The 21,634-nt window shown below is 38.2% G+C and overlaps 1 protein-coding gene across 2 annotated transcripts in view; it reads left to right on the top strand.

The window, feature by feature from the left end:
- The first annotated feature begins 6,855 nt into the window (after positions 1 to 6,855).
- Positions 6,856 to 21,634, top strand: part of si:dkeyp-110a12.4 (pancreatic secretory granule membrane major glycoprotein GP2) — a 59,605-nt gene continuing 44,826 nt past the window's right edge. For both annotated transcript variants that reach the window (XM_039747525.1, XM_039747524.1), the window contains exons 1-3: positions 6,856 to 7,079; positions 13,864 to 13,952; positions 15,099 to 15,203. In XM_039747525.1, coding sequence (XP_039603459.1) covers positions 7,010 to 7,079; positions 13,864 to 13,952; positions 15,099 to 15,203 — 264 coding nt within the window. In that variant the 5' untranslated portion in view covers positions 6,856 to 7,009. The remainder of the gene's footprint in view (positions 7,080 to 13,863; positions 13,953 to 15,098; positions 15,204 to 21,634) is intronic.

Below are 21,634 nucleotides of genomic sequence, written 5' to 3'. Positions count from 1 at the left end.
TATTTTTCTTAAATGTACAAGAATGGTGTAAGCATGCAAATTATTCTTAGAAATATCCCACTTTTCAGTTGTCATCTGTCTTGAGTTTCCATGTTTTCCTCATATCTGTTTAGGTTTTTCTGTGGGTACTTGGATTTTCCATTCCCATTTCCAAAAACATAATGTTAGATGAACTGGAAATTTTGAACTCTCCCACTGTGGGTGGGTGTGTGTGTGTGTGTGTGCGCATGTGTGCGAGAGAGAGAGAGTCAGTGGGCTGGGTTGGACTGTCATCCTGTCCAGGGCTTGTTTCTGCTTTATGCCATGATACTGCAAGGACAGGCTCTATTACTCCATGACCTGTAATTGGATTAAATGGTTTTGGGAATATTAGGATATGTCAGGTAAAATATCTGGGAGCTTTATTAAGAATGGAGGATAATCATTGTGGTAGTAGTAGTGTACGGAGTACACTAAGTTCTTACTTATACGTCCAATCAACTTGCAAAATGTTGCCATTCTCCAGCTCCAGCATAAGTAAGAATATATTAAAATACATCCATTCATGTTAAAAATAGCAAACACACATCTGTTTACCTGATGTCCTCCAGTCCATTGCAGGAAACATCCACACCCTATCACACAGGGGCCAGTTTAGCCTAACATACGTATCTTTAAAATCTGGAATACCCACTACTTGCTAGAGGTCACACAAATTCCACATTTTACCTGGGCTTGGATTCAATACCAGAATGCTGAAGCTGTAAAACGTCTGGTCTAACCACAAACCCTAACCCTCTTGTATCATTACTGGCACAATTTTCAGAATAAATGGCAGCACAATTGTCACTGGCAAAGAATCACATGAGATGATGGGAGTGTAGCCAGAGGGGCTACCAGATTAAGGCACAGTCCAAGCCAGCTGTTTTGTAAGGAGTCCCTCCGCATCTAGCAGCCTGATCAGCCATTGGGTGATGCAGTTCTCCTTTAGCACAGTGGCAGAACTCACTGTTTGCAATTCCAGTGGTCCACAGTCAATCCTAACCACCACTGCCTCAGAGAGGACTTTGGCTCAGATGGGGATATCACCTTGAGTGAAGGTGCTAGAGAAGGAATGGATGTAACCAGATGGGTGAAGTACCAAAGGATAAGAATGAGCTACTGTTGTACAAGAAGCTCCTTTGTACTCAGCAGCCTAATTGGTTGCTGGCTGGTGAAGTCTTCCATTTAGCTCAGCAGGCTGAGCAGGTCCATTCCAAGGCCATGAGCCTGTGTCCCACTACTGTCATCTCAAGAAAGACAGCAGCTGATAGAGAGGGTTGATCACACTAAGTGGATTTCTGACCCCAGACAACAGCCTTGCACCTCCATTATGAGATGTTTCGTCAGTCTGGCTTCATCGATTTTGAATGACAGTTCTACACAGTGCAGTGGCCTAAATAGTTCAGTTTTAAAGAACCGACTGCACTCCTGAAATGTTATGGTGGACGAATGGACTATTAGCCTGTAGATGGGGTTGGTTTATGATTCCACGATTAAAAGACCTGATGAGGAACTGCTAAAGCATGTGAAATATACTATAATATTGGAACTAATATGTTCAGACCTTTCATAGTGTTGAAAAGTTACCAAATGCTGGGACATCTGAAAAAGCATTTATGTGGAGTATCACATGGAGGACATAGTTCACTTTGGTTTACTGAATTGTTAATAAGTGCCCTTTCAGCATGCTTCAGAATTCAAGATTAAAAATTCGGACGTGAGCATCAGTAGGCTTTTAGCCCTAGGAACCAAGTTACCCGAACTATTCTTTAACATTTCAGTAATTACCACTCTGAAGCTGATCATAAAATAGCAATGGATGAGAAAAATTCATAATTAATTGCAGAATTACAGTATTTGAAGGTTCCTCTAGAGTGCCCCTTTCTTTTGCACAATTTGGTTCAAAACTAATCAGCACATCGTCATCTCATAACAGGCTTAAGTTTTGAGTTTGGTATTTTTCCATCCATATGTTTTAGCTCTAGACTGTCCTCAAGAAACTGTGACACACAGACCCCTCAACAAGATATCGATGTTTTTGGTATCGGGGACCAAAAAAAGGTTGCGATCCATTGAAAACCAGATATTGAAATTTTAATGAATCTAAAGCTTTCTCTACTCCCTCAAACACGATATGGTTATGGTGGGGGAGGGCACAAAGCAATAAACACGAAGATAACAATAATTCTATGGTGATACACTGGCATATACTCTACAAAATAATTATAAAATTGGAAAAAAAAGGAGAATGGGGGTCCATGAAAAAATACAAAGTACATGGTAGATACGGTTCTGTGATTGTAATGTGCCCCCCAAAACTGGTTGTAGAAGAGAGAAAACTCATTTAAAATGTGTGTGTGTAAGGTAGTATTGCAACCGATGCTTCTGAGATTGACCACCATTACCCTGAATCTGAATAATGTATGAATAAAAAGAAAGCTGCCATTTTATGAGGACAGAAATCTGCCCTACCCTGACAGCACTGGATGAATACTTGCAATTGTGAACAATTATGTTGACTTTTGTAAAATGTTACCTATTATATTTTATGCATACATTGGCTCCCTGGTGAGCTGGTTGAAAAAATATTTATCTTCTATTGTGAACCACCTACTGTACACTCACCTAAAGGGTTATTAGGAACACCTGTTCAATTTCTCATTAATACAATTATCTAATCAATCAATCACATGGCAGTTGCTTCAATGCATTTAGGGGTGTGGTCCTGGTCAAGACAATCTCCTGAACTCCAAACTGTATGTCAGAATGGGAAAGAAAGGTGATTTAAGCAATTTTGAGCGTGGCATGGTTGTTGGTGCTCTGCTCAGTTACTGGGATTTTCACACACAACCATTTCTAGGGTTTACAAAGAATGGTGTGAAAAGGCAAAAACATCCAGTATGCGACAGTCCTGTGGGCGAAAATGCCTTGTTGATGCTAGAGGTCAGAGGAGAATGGGCCGACTGATTCAAGCTGATAGAAGAGCAACTTTGACTGAAATAACCACTCGTTACAACCGAGGTATGCAGCAAAGCATTTGTGAAGCCACAACACGCACAACCTTGAGGCGGATGGGCTTCAACAGCAGAAGACCCCACCGGGTACCACTCATCTCCACTACAAATAGGAAAAAGAGGCTACAATTTGCACGAGCTCACCAAAATTGGACAGTTGAAGACTGGAAAAATGTTGCCTGGTCTGATGAGTCTCGATTTCTGTTGAGACATTCAAATGGTAGAGTCAGAATTTGGCATAAACAGAATGAGAACATGGATCCATCATGCCTTGTTACCACTGTGCAGGCTGGTGGTGGTGTAATGGTGTGGGGATGTTTTCTTGGCACACTTTAGGCCCCTTAGTGCCAATTGGGCATCGTTTAAATGCCACGGGCTACCTCAGCATTGTTTCTGACCATGTCCATCCCTTCATGACCACCATGTACCCATCCTCTGATGGCTACTTCCAGCAGGATAATGCACCATGTCACAAAGCTCGAATCATTTCAAATTGGTTTCTTGAACATGACAATGAGTTCACTGTACTAAAATGGCCCCACAGTCACCAGATCTCAACCCAATAGAGCATCTTTGGAATGTGGTGGAACGGGAGCTTCGTGCCCTGGATGTGCATCCCACAAATCTCCATCAACTGCAAGATTCTATCCTATCAATATGGGCCAACATTTCTAAAGAATGCTTTCAGCACCTTGTTGAATCAATGCCACGTAGAATTAAGGCAGTTCTGAAGGCGAAAGGGGGTCAAACACCATATTAGTATGGTGTTCCTAATAATCCTTTAGGTGAGTGTATATGGTGATATAGTGGTTAGCATTTCTTCATCACACTTTAAGAATTTTGGGTTAATATCCTGGGTCTGGTCACTATAATTGGTGTAGGCTTTTCATCAGATACTCACTTTTCCATCACAGGTCAAAGATATGCAAGTTTTGTTGTATGGCAACTCTAGATTAGCCAGATAGTGGTAGTACTGGTATTGTCATGTGTACAGAGAATAGCGAAAGTCTTACTCTAAGCAACATGTCACATGTGAGTGTGCATGACCTGCATTGGACTGAAACCTCACCCAGGGCTGTTCCTGTCCCAAAACCCAGCGATACTAAAATCAAACTAAATGGATGATTCACCTTTAGCTGTACCAAACATAGACTAAACTCTTCAAGGTCTTTCATTGTAAACTATCTGTGTATCACAACTGGTGAAACCTATTTAAATAAGCCAGGCCAAGTATCAGAACCTAAGTACCCTCATCAGTACACCCCTCTTAACCTCATCTGCCAACAGTTATATAAGAACTCTGTCTCCTGTGATTTACTCCCCTCTTCTTGATGGAGGACTAAGCTGTATTTGTTGACTGTAATTTTTACAATTTCTTTTGTAATGTGGAACAATTAGCATATAATTTGCATACAGCTTCTGGTATAAACAGTGAATAAAGCGAGATTTTGCACAGTGCATCAGGACACATAAAGGTAAGTGACTAGAAAAGCCTTGCATGTCAATAGGATATTAGAATGAAATTTGCAGTTTAGTGTAAATTTATAAATCCATTTTTGGAAACAATACATGGTCACAGGGACTGGCAACACTGGTTACGAGGCAGGAATGAATGAACTATAAAATATCTTTACTGTCTACAGTTGGTTACCTGCCTTGTTGCCTTGACACCACTCTGCCTCTTCCCATTTCTGTATTTGAAAAATTGGGGTTGAACACTAGTGTGGCCAGCAGAAACCAAAAATTTAAATCAAAAATAAGTTAGGACAGAACCTGGTGTCTCTGTTTGAACTGGGCCGAGAATACTAACTGATGGTGTAAGATTGATTAGCTATAACACAATGGCGAGATGATAGAGGATTATGCATGACTTAAATTCCTAAATTCTGATTTCATTCGGAACCATTTTAAATTCATGACATTGATGCAATGGTGTTGGTTGAACACTTTGACTAATTAAAAAGTTAGCTTTGTTTCTAGTTTTGAATGCTGGAATCATATGCAACAAGGTTTTGCAAAATTCTGTAGGTTAATATGGCCAGTTATTGTCACATGAAATGAAGTGATTTTGTTTTGACAGACACACAAATCAAAGCATGATGCCCAAATCTGAGGGAGTTAAATTATCTAAAAATTCTACAATGAACAGAAGCTAGAATAACATATTAATCAAAGTGTTGGGTGGAAATAAAAAAAAACATCAAGGAGTCTTGAAGCTTTCTCCACAATGTTGGTTTAATGTCATCCTACCTGTTTTTGTTGGTGTTCCTGATTTTTAAAATGATGAATCCTGCATTTTAGCACAAAGGAGTCTAACCAAACTAATCTAACTTGTTAAGAGTTCATCATTTTGAAAATGAGAAATGAAGACTAAGCAACTAAAATTAATGAGGCACATCCTGTCTACGTTTCCATCATTGGGAAATGCTCTCTTCTTTATAATTTAAAACACACACAAGTACAGGAACAAACAAACATCACTGGTTTCTTATGAAGACCTGGCAGGCAATGGTTTTCCCAGGTATTATACTTGATTAATGGAATGTTGACTTGGGCAGGGAGGGATAGCTTTACTGATCTGGTCAGAGGACTGAGGACATTAGTGAATGGCTTATGGCTATGCTCTGTTTAGCATTCGTTTGTTCAAAGGTTGATGTGCTTGCTGGTTCCTGAGCAGCACTTCTTTTCTCCACCCTTGCGGCCTGCTGATTCTCTTCTTTTGTCTGCATCTTTTCGCGTTAAAACTGATTAAGTTAGTTTTTGTGTTGCAATTACTTAGTACGTTTTCTTTCATTTTTCACTTAAGCTGCCACTTAAGTCTTCAATCTGCCTCAAGAATGATTAAAGATATAAAGAGGTAGGGGAAGTGACCACGAAGGTGGTAGGGAATGAGAACGGCACCCATACACATGCACCGCATGGCCGCCCTGCTGCGCACATGTGTATGGGTATTCTACAATAAAATAAAAATAAAAAGAGTAATAAAAATCTTCACCCCAAAAGCAGATAGTAGATGTCATGTAGTATATTTGTACCAAATTTCAAGTCAATAGGTGAAACGGTTTGCGAGCTACAGGTGATTTAAAATCCTGGACAGACAAACGAACTGCCATGGTTGCGTATTATATAAGAAGATTTCAGAGTGAATTAATTTTCCAGAAAGTCTGTGCCACCACATGTCACTCTCTGTCTGTTTTAGGTAACATTACTGACACTTGGAGATTCGACAGTTTGCTCTCTGGTTTGGTTTTGATGGATGTGTTGATGGACAGCAATGACACGGATGAAAGGCACCAGCTGCCATTAACAACTTTAACATAATTTTCGTAAAGAGATCGCTGGCATCAGTTCATTTAAAACTAAGTAATGAATGCTCTAGTGTTTATAATTAAAGAAAAAAAAAGCTTTCTGCATTTTAATGTACCTGTATATATCAAACTATGTAAATGGAAAAGAAGAACCCAAACCTTCCAAACAGTCTATTTTTTCATACATAACAAGAAATTTCAAACTTAACTGTTCCTGTATATCCACAACAATAATTCCTCGACAAATTTATAATGTAAATACGACCAAAAGATTCACTCCTGTGTGAAGTGTGGAAATAACTCAAAGGTAATGAGCTGAGCTTTTTGTTAACCAACTGGTGTGTCTGTGAGGAAGGGGCTGGTTTATGATTTTTCGGAGATCTTCTGTTACCTTGGACTCGCCTGGGCTTCCTCATTCATGTTAGGAATCTCATTGTTGGCTGGGGTATTATTCAAGCTAGTACTTCAAGTCTTGAAGAGAGCCTCTTGTCCACTTACAAAGGGAGATCAGCAGCAGGAGGAACAGTCAACAAGTCTCCCTTGGTATGAGAATTTCCTATACCAAAAAAATAGCTCCAGTTTACAGGAAAAAAGAGAAAATTCAAAGGGGAGAATTGAGGTGTTCACAAGTTGACTGGATCTATTTTGTCACAGGCACTTGGAAGAATGGCATCTGTGTTGTTCTTGCTAAGTTTACTTAGTCAGCTTATTGCAATCAAAGTGCAAGAGATGAGTGGTAAGTACCTAAAATTGCACTGTGCATGAATTTACAAAAAATATTGTAAATGTTTGAAAAACTAACTTTCTATAAATTACATTGGATGCTTATCTATCTAGCTATCTATCTTAGTACAGATTTTCAGTCTCTGCCTCTCTACTGTACAACACCTTTTCTATCTGCCTAGCTTTGCAGTAAGCATTCCTCCATTTTCTTGTACAGGTAATCATATATTAGGGCTTCAAGTATTGAATTAATAATATACAATTATGAATTAGTAGTAAATTATTAGTAAATTGCTACTAATATATGATTATTATTATCTAGTTTAAATTATATACTAGCATTTGTACTAGTTCAAAGTTTTGAATAACCTGAGCCTCTTTTACTTGTTAATATTAGAGGAAGTACAGTGAAATTAGAAATAGTTCACATTACATACTTGTATTTTTTGCCTTTACAAAAGCTGCAGTATGTGATGAAGTAATCTTGAGTTCTCATATTGAATCATTCATCAGTCCAAGCACAATTAGGCCACAGCTAATCATAATACTGTGACGGTGCAAGACCTGACTCAACCCTCAACAAGGCTGCAGTACGAGTGTCATGTTTTACGCATGAAACATGGAATTCTACAGATTTTATTTCTCAAGAAGTTTTGCTTCAGTTAGTCTATATGCATATGTGTACAGTATATTATATCTACTGCACTGCCAAGTAATTCCACAGACTCATTACACCAATAACTCTACACAGCCAACTACCTTTATTTTCCTTTTATTTTCACATGAAAAATGTATGAACTTAAAACTCACTTCTAATTCCTCTTGTGACTATTTTTTTATGTCTTCAATCATTCTCCCTGTTTCATCACTCTCTGGCCCAATTTCAAACTATCCAATATAAATGCAGTAGTGTAACATTTGTGACAGGAGTTGGCTTTGGGTGCTTTAATGAACTAACTTGTGTTTTCTGTCTGCTATTTAAACCTGTGTATAATTTACAGTAATGTATCATTCATTTCAAAATGGGAGCTTGTCAAGTCAATTGCACATTATCACTGGACTCATTTTTATGATATTGTATATAAGGATGCTACTCTTCAACTAATTATATATCTATGTTTTATAAGGTTATATGGATTTATTTATTTCCTTCTTCTTTGTTAATTATTAATATTCTTACATTATTTTACTTGTTTTTTCTCTTCTTGTATCTCTCTTAATAATAATACATTTGATTTATATAGTGCCTTTCCCATGCTCACTTGTAAAGCACTTTGAGCCACATTCTTTGCATGAAAGTGTGCTGTATAAATAAAATGTTGTTGTTATCAGATGACACATTGCTTTATAAGGATCTGAAGGGTCCATGGTGTTAATGTGGACTATTAAAGTGTCACATTTTTAAATCTACAAAAAAAAAAAAAAAAGGTGAAGACTTATATAATTTCTTATCCCAAGCTTTAAAATATGCCCAGATTAAAAATGATATCTTTCGAGGCATGCATTAAATATCAATACTACCCACACATAAAACTTTGTGTCTTCTGGCAGAGGTGGCAACAGCCCATAGCTCTGAAGTCCTCTAAAACTTTTATGTTCACTCATTCATCTTCGTTCTGCTAGACTTCCTCATCCTCACTTAATTAAAGCAGTAAAAAATCCCAAATTCCATTTTTATAATTTAACATTGAACCACCACTTCTCTAGAGCTGCTCTAATCTAAATCTCAATAATTTATCAATAATGTGCTTACTCTCTGAAGCTTTCGATAAGCACATAATAAAAGATGACATGTGGGAGATGCTATATAAAACAACAGCCGGCGACAAACCGCTCCATGTGGCCTCAAACTGGAAGAGCAGTTTAAACAAAAGACGCCTCAAATGCGGAACTTCTTTGGTAATAAGCCATGCTTAATTAACAAATAACAAAGGGTTTTAATGTCCAAGAAGTTCAAAGTCAAAGACATTGTTTGCTTTTTGAATGGTTTTAAGACATTACTACTTACCGGTATCCTACACTTCTTGAGTGCATTTCAAGGGATTTCATTGAACTTTTAACAATTACAGAAAAAAGCTGCCGAGGCTAAAAACAGGATGCTAATAATCAGACAATACTTGGCCTACTCGCCTGTGGCCTGTTAGCCAAGAACATAAAAAAGATGTAATTAATTGAGTAATTAATCATTTTTAAGCCATAATTAATATTTAATCTGTTATGCTTAGTCAATAATTAATTAATCAATCATATTTGATAAATGATGGCAGTTTGTTTAATGCATGAAGAAATAACTGGCCACCTTCAGTTAATACCATGTTGTAGGAAACTAAAGGGGCTAATAGACCAGTACATCATCACCCTGAAGAGAATAAAGGAGTTTATTAAAAGAAATATTTGGATCAATTCATTGTTTTTCAGTGTATATTATGGTATGTTAGTTTTTTTTTTAAGTGATAATCAGCATTTTTCAAATCACAGATACACGCATATCTATACAAATACTGTACATGATATCCATGGTTGACTATCGCCTCTTCAATTTTAATTTCTGTGGAACGTCAAATCTAACGTGAAATATTTTACAAAAAATTATTACTAGTACTCTCTCTTGTGCCCACGCTGTCAGGAGAGGCTATAGAGCCTCATGCTCTGTAATGGGCTAAGTGGGTTTGAAAATTTAATGTTCTGCTTACTTTATTAAAAGTAACAGAAGTTGAGTGATGGCAGTTATGTTATCATCTTGGGTCTATCCACTTGCACTTAACAAAATTAAAAATTCTGGTTCCATTTTCTTAATAAACCAGGAATTTTGCCCCAAAAAAGTAATCTGTGTCCAGTGGAACTGAATGAATTTTGAAATCTACAATAAGTTCAAAAGAGTACACCTCACATGCCATGGCCACAGGGCCACTGCAGTCACATGGAGTATTTTCATGCATGCATATGGAAAATGTTTCCATGCAGGTTATTTTAAGAGCTTTTTTAATCCAGCCAGTATTCATGAATTCCTCCAGGAGCCACCATAAATATTTTCACAGCACATATCTACTTGTAAACATATATAGACTTTTATGAGTATGTGTCAATGTACAGGAAAGTATTCAGTACGTGATGTTGTATATTTTGTGGAATTTATAAGGTAATCTGTAATTGATTATAAGCTATAAATAACTTCACTTTTCATAATGTATATGTATGAGTAATGGCTTAAGACCTTTGAAAGTAAATAGCAAATTACAAAACATTACAGTGGATTGGCAATGGTATTTTGATATTAACATCTCTTTCCACGAATAAAATTATGGCAAGGTAGGCTGTCCCTGTCCCTACCCAGGTAGGTACTGAAAACAAAAAGATTTAATCTACTTTCAGGACCCTCACCACTTGCATCCCAGCCCCCTATTAATTCACTAGCATAGGGACATCCCATTAGTCTCACTTTATCAGTAGACTACACCCCTTTTGCCAAGAGAATATCCTCCTGCCATTCATAACTTAGCATCCCCCTTTCATAAAGCTACATGCCTTCATTTGTATCATTTGTATCTCAATCACAAATAGCCATTTTTTAGCCATTTCATCAAATTATCAACCGTAAAAACCTCCCCATTGAGTTTTACAATTCATTTAAGAGATGCCACTATACTATTAAATCTAGGAAACAAAATCGGGCCATTTCCATCCTTTTTGGGGCCCGTCTCTCATTGCAAGAGTTGGAAGCACCCACTGGGCAAGGGGCCACAAGCAAACAATAAGCAAGGAAATATTCCTGCGACAAATACTTCATCTTACTTATACAAATAGAGGACATGAAGGAAATAAAGGCATCACTTACTGTTTCATGTGTTAATTTTCACTTTTCTTAATTATTCTTCTGATACTGTTTTATACTGCAAAGATCTTCTTCTTGGTGCTTTTTACTAGCTTGCTGGAGTTAAGTTTCCAAGATGTTTGAAAATGCTAACAACATCTCAAGCTACATCAAGCTGTGGTCCAGTGTTCTTGTGACTCCATATACACTCACCTAAAGGATTATTAGGAACACCATACTAATACGGTGTTTGACCCCCATTTGCCTTCAGAACTGCCTTAATTCTACGTGGCATTGATTCAACAAGGTGCTAAAGATTCAACATCTTTAGAAATGTTAGCCCATATTGATAGGATAGCATCTTGCAGTTGATGGAGATTTGTGGGATGCACATCCAGGGCACGAAGCTCCCATTCCACCACATCCCAAAGATGCTCTATTGGGTTGAGATCTGGTGACTGTGGGGGCCATTTTAGTACAGTGAACTCATTGTCATGTTCAAGAAACCAATTTGAAATGATTCGAGCTTTGTGACATGGTGCATTATCCTGCTGGAAGTAGCCATCAGAGGATGGGTACATGGTGGTCATGAAGGGATGGACATGGTGTGGTAATATGCACTACTGGCATTACCATTAATTAAATGAAATTAGTTTAGCGTCCTCTGCTGTGTAAAGAGGGAGGCTTTTGTTTGGAGGAAAAATGCATAAAGAAAGGAAACTTACCTTTTTCATTTATATAGTGCAGAAAGACGTCTTTGTTGACGATATTAGCGTCTTTTGGGGAGTGTCACAGCGGGTCTCATGTAGACTGGAGAGACAGCCTTGCCATTGACCGGCCGGGATGGCATTGTCGGTACCCACTCCTACACGCGTTTCCCGCAACTTCATTAACTCTAAAGGAGTAAAAGAAAGTGCAAAGCGTCGTAGTATTAGTTTACCGCGGTCTAGTAAAGGGATCCCTTATTCGTAGTTGTCTGGGCTGTAGCTCAGGAGAAGGAGGAAAAGAATAGAAAGTGCTTACTTTCACTTTATGGCAGAAGTGCCGTTGGCGTCTCAGAAGCCGGCACAGCTATACGCGCGCGCGCCGGCAGCTCCATTTTTATAGTAATTGTATGGGAAAGTAGACGCCGCTTTTCGCGAACGTGTTCACGTCATCGCGTACCTCGGGAGGGATGACGTACAGCGGTTTAATTGGTCAGCGTAGGGGCGCCGAATACAAAAGGGAATCGTGGCCTCTAGAGGGGGTTCTTTCTGAATAGATCTTCTTAGAGAAAGGTACCTGACAGAACAGCATTACGGCTTGTGCTTTGTTTTTGTAAATATTTTTTCATATAAATATCTCTTGAATAACTTTGGTGGAGGTATTTATTGGGTTGTGGTTAGTGGTGCACTGTTTATTTTTGTATATACACTTTTCTATATTTTTGAATATTTTTGGGTGAATCCTGTATTATACACTGTTTGGAGGAGCAGCTTCCTGACTTGGATCACTGTGGAGGAAGACAGCTTCACATTTTGTTTTTGTGTATATATTTGGATTTCATTAGTTTGTGTGTATTTTACTTTTTCTTTTGGGACTTTCAAGTAGCACTGTAAATATTGTATACAGTCATTTCTGGGCTCCATTTGATTGTTTTTGTGTGTCCTTTGCATTGGACTGTGTTTTAATATATAAATTCCGAGGACATTATTTTTGATTATTTTCTTTAAGTGCACCTGTAAATAAAACCTCACTTTATTTTTCAAAACCCCAACCCTTTTTGTGTCTGTGTCTCCCTGTCTTACACCATCATCCTGGTCACGCCGGTCCCACATACTAGACACCTAGAGTGTAGGCTGGTGATTCCAATTCCCACTACACGGGTGTCAGACATGGTCAGAAACAATGCTGAGGTAGCCCGTGGCATTTAAACGATCCCCAATTGGCACTAAGGGGCCTAAAGTGTGCCAAGAAAACATCCCCCACACCATTACACCACCACCACCAGCCTGCACAGTGGTAACAAGGCATGACGTATCCATGTTCTCATTCTGTTTACGCCAAATTCTGACTCTACCATTTGAATGTCTCAACAGAAATCGAGACTCATCAGACCAGGCAACATTTTTCCAGTCTTCAACTGTCCAATTTTGGTGAGCTTGTGCAAATTGTAGCCTCTTTTCCTATTTGTAGTGGAGATGAGTGGTACCCGGTGGGGTCTTCTGCTGTTGTAGCCCATCCGCCTCAAGGTTGTGCGTGTTGTGGCTTCACAAATGCTTTGCTGCATACCTCGGTTGTAATGAGTGGTTATTTCAGTCAAAGTTGCTCTTCTATCAGCATGAATCAGTCGGCCCATTCTCCTCTGACCTCTAGCATCAACAAGGCATTTTACCACAGGACTGCCGCATACTGGATGTTTTTCCCTTTTCACACCATTCTTTGTAAACCCTAGAAATGGTTGTGCGCGAAAATCCCAGTAACTGAGCAGATTGTGAAATACTCAGACTGGCCCGTCTGGCACTAACAACCATGCCACGCTCAAAATTGCTTAAATCACCTTTCTTTCCCATTCTGACATTCAGTTTGGAGTTCAGGAGATTGTCTTGACCAGGACCACACCCCTAAATGCATTGAAGCAACTGCCAAGTGATTGATTGATTGATTAGATAATTGTATTAATGAGAAATTGAACAGGTGTTCCTAATAATCCTTTAGGTGAGTGTATATGCTTTACAAGAATAAAGTGAATTGAACATAACACAAATGTCACTCACATTAATAGTACCTCTAAAGTGACTGTATGCTGAACCCAGCTGGCAATCACATGAACAAGGCCTTATTTAAGGGGCTTTCTGTTTCCCATTATGAATTAGGAAACAAATAAGTCATAAAACTTTCACAGGAGGTATCAATGACCAGTACTATTAAAATAGGAAGCCATGTTAATCCAGTGCGGTAGAAGAGTCCTTGGTTAATTAGATAAATGTTTCTTTATCTCCCTCAGAAATCAATGAGACTGTAATTTGTACCAAAGACCTGATGATCGTGGACATTCCCAGCGCTTTCTTTCTAAACAAGACACCACCAGTCTATGTAAGTAAAGGTCAGCATTAATGTAATTAGTATTTTGTAGTAAATAAATGTAAAACACAAAGTTTAAATAGGGCAATGTTGTTACTGTAGTCTTTAATTTTAAATAATATAACATTCTCAAATCAGTTCACCGATCAGAGCTGGTGCCTGTCCTGGCATCACCGGGTGCACTGCCAGGCCTGCTTTCACTCAAGTTAATTTAGCTTAACAGGATTTTCCCTGAAGGCAGTGCTTTAATTTGCACTTTAGCCTTTGAGCACCAAGTCCAGCCATTGAGTTTGCATGTTCTTCCATCTTGTGTGAGACTCTCCAGCAAATTCCAGTTTTTCTCCCACTTTTTGAAAGACTAGCTGGCGTATGAGTAAGCGTGAGTGGGCCCTGTGACTAATGTGCTGTCCATGGCTGGGTCCTGCCTTGACTAAAGTGGATTCAAAGAGTTTGAGAGTGTTATGTTTTTTCTGAACTTTACTTTAATATGTACTTGTAAAACATACTTCCACTGACAAGCTCGGCATAAAATGTAAACACAGACAGAGCAAGCAAATTAAAATATAAATTGAATTCCAAGATTTTAACATTATTAATTTATACACCCATGGTGGTGCAGCCTTAGCATTGCTGCCTTGCAGTATGGAGACCAAGATTCCATTCCTAAGTCCTCCATGTGTGGAGTTGGCATGTTGTCCCCATGTCTGCGAGAGTTTCCTCTTCCCACAGTCCAAAGACATGCAGGTTAGGTGCACTGGCAATGAAACCTTAGCCCTGTGTGTGTGTGGTGACCTGTTGCACCCACTGCTTGCTGGAATAGACTTTTTCTGCCCCGTGACTCTGCCCTGGATAAGTGAGTTTAGGTGATGAGTAGATGGATGAAATTTATTAACCCATCCATCCATTTTCAAAGCTACATTATTCAGTCCCCTATGTTGTATGAAAGTATATTTAATTTACAGTAGTACTAATCCAAAGAAAGAATGTATTCCCTTTTATAGTTGTACATTTAGTGGGGTAATTTGAGATATTACTGTTTGTTTTTCGTATGCTTCTCCGCTCAAAGAATTAAGGCTAAAAAAATGCTCCATGACTACAATTTTTTACAATTTCAACTTCTTACTGAATTTTGTTTCCATTATTTAAATTTAAACACAGATATGGGATTTACATCTGAATGACCCGAGCTGCAGAGGATTTGAAAATGACAGTTCGTACATCTTTAGCATTAGAACGAATTTAACCGACTGTGGCACCATTACGGTAAGTCATTTGTGATTCACGTGGCCAAAGTTGAAGGTGCTGGTGACACAGGGCTGTCACAGGTGGCGTCGACTGCTGCATTGTTTAATGTTGCTGCCTCACAGCTCCAGAGGTTTAGGTCTGAATGTCGATTAGTTTAGTGCCAGTTTGAAGTATGTATGTTCTCCCCATGTTGAGTTAACTGCTGACTTGTATGAGCTTTGTGCCCTGTGCTGCTGGGATAGGCTCTGGTCCCCCTTTAACACAAAAATGGATTAGCTTGCTTTGGGGATAGATGGACCAAGTTATTTTTCTATAATTTATATCTGTAATTCTGTTGTAGGAGTTCTGAGCCTATATTTTATAATGAAAGAAACATCCATTCTATTTAGCCTCCTAATTTCACATGCCGCCATTTATTTTAATATACTGTACACTACTGTATGGCATGCTAACTGGGATAGCATACTTTTTTTAAGCTTTACTCAGTATTAATTAATGTATCCTTTACTGTAACACTTATGACATCTAGTTTTATATTGCTCTTGGGGTTAACTTGTGATCATTCACACTTGCTGCTAAAATGTGATTGTAAGTTATAAGTCTGGGCTTATCTTGAATCTGTTACTGCTGCATTCTTTCCCTTAACATGAATTGATATAGTAGATTTCTATTGCTCTGATCAAAGGATGCCTAAATAAATGTGTGCTGTTTCCTTCCTTTAGTCAAAATTAACAAAAAAGGCCTCCAAATTTCTCTGCGGATAATTTGAAATGTCCCACTTGGTTTAAAATAAACGACAGTGTACACACAAAGCTAGGCACAGAAAGGTTTGTTCACATTTGCTCTCCAATTGCAAGACTGGAGATGAAAGTTTTTTTGTCATGGATTGTCACTGAAGCTAGAGACCAAATTAGAATTTTAAAACACTGTAGACCAGGCATGCCCACACTTTTTTGGCTTGCGAGCTACTTTTAAAATGACCAGGTCGAAATGATCATACATTAAAATGCTCGCTCTCTCTCTCTCTCTGTATATGTATATATATATACACATACATACATACTGAATATACTTTATACATAAAATATATGATGTTGTACCTTGCATAACTTAATAACCATTTTGGCACAATAACAATTCAATACATTTATGGTCACTACAGTATTTGGATTTAATAATCTTCATGTGGGAAAAGGCTGACTCACATAAATAAATAAGTAGAGCCGAATAATGCAGTCAAGGAGGTAGCTCTTGGAAGGACTTCTTATGCTTAATGATCGAGTGTCTCACCCGGAACGATGCTTCAGTGTGTCTGTCTTTGCTTTTGAATTCAGCCGAGTGAAAAATGACGGCTTTCCGATTAACTGCGATTTTAGTTCCCTCTCCTTTCTCTTTCTCAGATCGCTTTTCGGAAGGAAGTCAGTTTCGTAGTTTTTATGAACAGTTCCAAAGTGCCTTTCCACATTTTCCTTCTTTGGAATAGCAATGATAGATTGACAGGTCAGACAAAAGCACTTTGATTGTGACATTGTGAGAAAAAAAATCCTCTTCCAATTCCACATCCAGCCCATACCCTCCCCAAACAATTTTTTTTTAAATCCCTTCTTTATTCGATATAAATTGGAAGGTTAACTAGATCACTTAGATAGCCGGAGTTTTGCAGTAGCTCGCGCGTTTGATTGTGCATGGGAGATGACCAGTGTGTTAGAAGAAATGAGATCTCAGACTGGCCGCCCTGTATGTCAATCAAGTGGCAAATGCCACAGGGAGGATATATGATAGACTAACATTTAAAAACATTTTTTTTTAATGCAACACAATCTACCTTCACTACCTTTGCATCAGTTTAGATCGCGATCGACGTCTTGGGCACCCCTGCTCTAGACGAGAACAGGCCATTCAGCCCAATAAAGTTCGCCAGTCCTATCCACTTATTTCTTCCAAAAAAACATCAAGTCGAAATGACTGTCAACAGAATAATCTCATCCTCCTTGTTCTCTGGAAAAAGTAATTTAATTTTATCCTGTTTCAGTAGGAAAAAAGTGTGGCCACTGCTTCATAGACATTATGCCATGTGGTCAAACTGTTAACTCAAACTTATAATTCAAACTCTTATAAAGGTGCAGAAGCAGACTCTGATCTCATAAAACACTGAAATCCTGCTCCAACTTGCAAGACCACACAACTTCTCTATGCAATTACAAAACCTGAGTGGACTGTTCTTCTCTCACTTAGATTTCTATATCTTAGGAGGCCTCAAAGATACCATTTGTCAAAAGTGGTTTGGGAGTGATCATGAGGTTATTAATGATGTGAGACAAGAAGGGCATATATGTACGTGTCTGTCGCTAGCACAAGGTTACCTGAATGTAATGCAGACAATGTGGAAGGATGAAGAGTGTAACAAATACATATGGCCATCCTCTGAGTAGGTTAAAACAATTCTAAATAATACTTCACTACCAATAAAGATACTGTATTGCAAAGTGTGCAACACTTCTGCCTTTGTATGTTGGAATTTTATTGACGGTACATTTATTTACTTGCTTACTGTTAATGTCCCTATTTAAAATAAATACTGATTGATCAAGTAAAATGGTGCTGTAAGTGGTTGTACCTTGAGGTCGGCCAAGGTTTGTCTTTACATTAAAGGTTTACAGGATCAATACTGTCCTGTGCACAGTATAATGAAATTCTTACTTGCGATTGCCAATTACTATGCAACACGTTAACCACTAGTGATTAGCGAACCAAACAAATTTCGATTTTCATAGAGTTTTGTCTTATTGACACTAAAAATCATTTTGCAAGTGATTTTGCAATTATAAAATGCAAATCTCAGCAGTTTTGGGGGGTTTTAAAGGTTTTTGTTTTAGTTACTCCCTAAAGCCTTGATCACACTTCCGTGTCTACTTGTGCTTCTTTCTATAGCTGCATAAAAGCATGAAGTTCATACCCCACAGGAAAAATCAAATGCATTTATGTCTCTTGTTCACATAACTGTGGAGGTGTAAAGTATGTTTTTTAAAAATGCCACACTCCATACCACAAGCACATCACTGTGTCCTCTCCACACTAAAATCTCACTATACCCCCCAGCCATTAAACAGCAACAGTCGCTATCCTAGTTGAGGATATGCACACCACTTTAAATAAATAACTGGCAGATACATCTGAAATTAATTCAGGATTGCACTGTCTGAAAGGTACTAAACACATTTCTTTTTGTACAATGCCATGAATTTTAATGGAAGCAAAATGAAATTTTTTTTGTGTAGCTAAACACTGAGTTTCACTGCAAATTCAATTCCGTGTGAATCATTTTGCTCCTCACTAGTCGCCACTCACTAAATACCTTACCTGAAACATCTCAAAATATATTTGTCATGAATGCATACAGCATAAATTACAGCTGTGTAAGGAGGGGAAAGGTTATCAGTATACAAGAAGATAAGTTAGGCAAAGGAGAAGAGACCAATCAGTCTAACAAGCTTGTCTGCTTAACTAATTATCATCTATTCTCATCCAGATGTTTTTTTTAAAAGTTGTGAAAGTACATTAAAGGTAGATACATTTTTAACATTTTTTGTACTTAAAGATGTGAGGTTAAAATGCAGCAGCAGAACTTTGTTAATAGTCTGAACATGACAAAAATGCAACTATAAATTTCATATACACGACCCACCAAACATATTGATTGGAATTCTATTGCAATCTTGGGTCCATGGTTAATTTCTCAGTCACTGGAGCATAAAAGAAACAAATATCACCATGTTTCATACCCTGAGAAATCATATTAAATGAAAGCCTTTTTGAGTAATGACCTTATCTCTCTGTGGAGTCCATTCTATAAGTCATTAACCTTTTGTTCAAAGCCGGCATGATAAGAGTCAAATGTAAATTATGCTCCTACTTACCAAAAAATTCTATACAAGTATTGCATCTCCATAAAAGTTCTTAGCTTCATAATGTCACAACTAAGGCATTACTCAAGCGTGAATTCTGTTTTTTAATCTATGAAGCATAAACCGATATGTAATAAAAGATTGTATTGTAAGCTTTGGAGGGGTGTGTCTCAATTCTGTGTACCTTCGTTACCTCAGTGCTTCTTAATAACACTGCAAATGAGAAAGTGTCTCCGAACCCTAAATTGTCTTAATTTATGCTGGTATAATGGTGTTGTTTTTCTATGCGGTGAATAGGCTGCCCATATGTCAATGTCCACATTAGTACTTAGAGTGTTTATTCCATCTTCTTTTTTTCCGGAGACCACAAGGATGGCCTCATTCTCTCTGACGTGATATAAATCGAGCCATGAAAGGACATTTAGTATCTTTTCATGCATCCCTTAGAATACATTGCGCTCTGTCTATAAAGCTCAGTAAAAGGTTAACTTGGCTTTAATTTCGAAAAGATCCTTCTCTTGGCAGCACCTTTTCTTTTTTTTTTTTGTCCTAAACAGGCTCTTCACATAACGTGGAGGAAATCTGATTTGCATTAAGTAGGAAAAGGCATCCAGACTGAAAAGCAAATTCCTACATTCATTTAGTCAACCAGAACAATGTACAAAAATGAACTTTTTTATTTAAGACATTTTTTACATTCTCCTCCTCATTATAAGCATTTAGTGAATTCTTGTTAAATGACTTGATACACATATTGTAGGAATGGATATATTATAAGTTACAATAAAGACCAAAAACTGATTTAGCAGATTTTGGATATTTGCACTTCGATCCTTTATTTTCCTGTAAAAGGTGGAAACTGTCAGATGACTGATCGGAAACCATCACAAATAACTCTGTCCATGTTTGCTGGTGTGGGTTTAGTAAGACAATGGCAGAGTGGTCTGGTACGAGGGATGTTCAAAAAGTTTCCTAACTTTTCTTTTAACTCTTCAAAAACAAATTGCATCACTTTTTTACATAGTCACTCTCCTTTGTGATGCAATTTTCACAGCTTCGTACCAACTTTTTAATGCCCAGCTACTACTCCCGCCTTCACTGTTTCCAACGAAAATATAAAAGTGTGGAAACTTTTTGAACATCCTTTGTAGTTAAATCAATAAATTGTAACGCAAAAGTTGTCAGACTTTGGGTAACAAGTTTTCCACAAGCTTATGAATAGTAAACCTGTTTGGACAAAAATATTAGCTTAGACATGCATATGTAGTGCTTCCTTCGATGTGATGCATGCTTAGCTTGATCTGCAAAGAGTGTTTATTGTAGTAATCTCTGACAATTAAATTCCCATCTGTCTTAAGATAGCTGATTCTGGTCTACCACTAAACCTGTTTAATTTAGTTGAGGAGTATTGGGGAGTCAGTTAATTGAAGGGTCCACTCAAGCACACACTCATACATTTGGAAGTCACCAAATAATCTCAGACACATCTTTGGGATGTTCAAGTTCAAACTCAAATGTTCAAACTATTGACAGAAAGACAACACCAACAAGAGAAAAAAAGATAACCGATAATGAATACACATCAAGCATTGAATGTAACACAAACATATTAGGGGCAGCAGTAGCTCAGTCGGTAGAGCGGGTTGTCCAGTAATCGGAGGGTCGCAGGTTCGATCCTGGCTTCCGGCATGAGAATGCAGCTGTTGTGTCCTTGGGCAAGACACTTAACCTACCTTGCCTGCTGGTGGTGGTCGGAAGGATTGGTGGCGCCAGTGTTCGGCAGCCTCACTTCTGTCAGTGTGCCCCAGGGCAGCTGTGGCTACATAGTAGCTTATCATCACCAGCATGTGAATGGGTGAATGACTGTTGTGTTGTAAAGCGCCTAGGGGGGTTCTTGAACTCTAGTTAGGCGCTATATCAAATACAGGCCATTTACCATATTATGTAAAGTAGTGTTACAACTGTATTGCAAAAGAAGCCTGAAAATTGATTTGTTATCGCTTCTGCACGATTAACAGCTTTCAGAATTTAGCAGGAAGTATAGAGGCTCGTGTTTTCAATGAGGTTGCCACAGCTGTGCACACAGGACATGATTGGGTTCTTGCACTGTTCTGGCTTCATTTTGTTTTACTCATCTACAGGTTCTTCCACAACTAGGTAACTGTAGTGGGTTTCTTTGCCATAACCTTCTCACCAATCATCTTCTGGATATTCTAAATTGGATTCAGATCAGGACTTCTAAGAATTGCCTCACCTGTTTTGCAGTGTGGGAAGAGACACTGTCATGCATAAAAAGGGCTGGCTCATTGGATGATACTCACAAGGATGAAACCACATGTAGGTGAAGGAGGTTTTTATACACATTAGCATTCACCTTGCCATGTAGTTGTATGAGATGCGTGACTCCTGGTGCAGAGAACATCTCCCTCACCATGATGCTTCCTCTTCTAAATTTTACTGACTTCTTCACACACTTTGGAGTCAGTGTTTCCCCAATCCAATGCTGAACATAAATGTTTCCAATCTGAACCAATTCAATTAAAC

Source organism: Polypterus senegalus, chromosome 3, assembly GCF_016835505.1.
Source record: "Polypterus senegalus isolate Bchr_013 chromosome 3, ASM1683550v1, whole genome shotgun sequence".
NCBI lineage: Eukaryota > Metazoa > Chordata > Cladistia > Polypteriformes > Polypteridae > Polypterus > Polypterus senegalus.
Note: the sequence above shows the minus strand (reverse complement) of the source record. Positions and strands in the feature narration are given on the sequence as shown.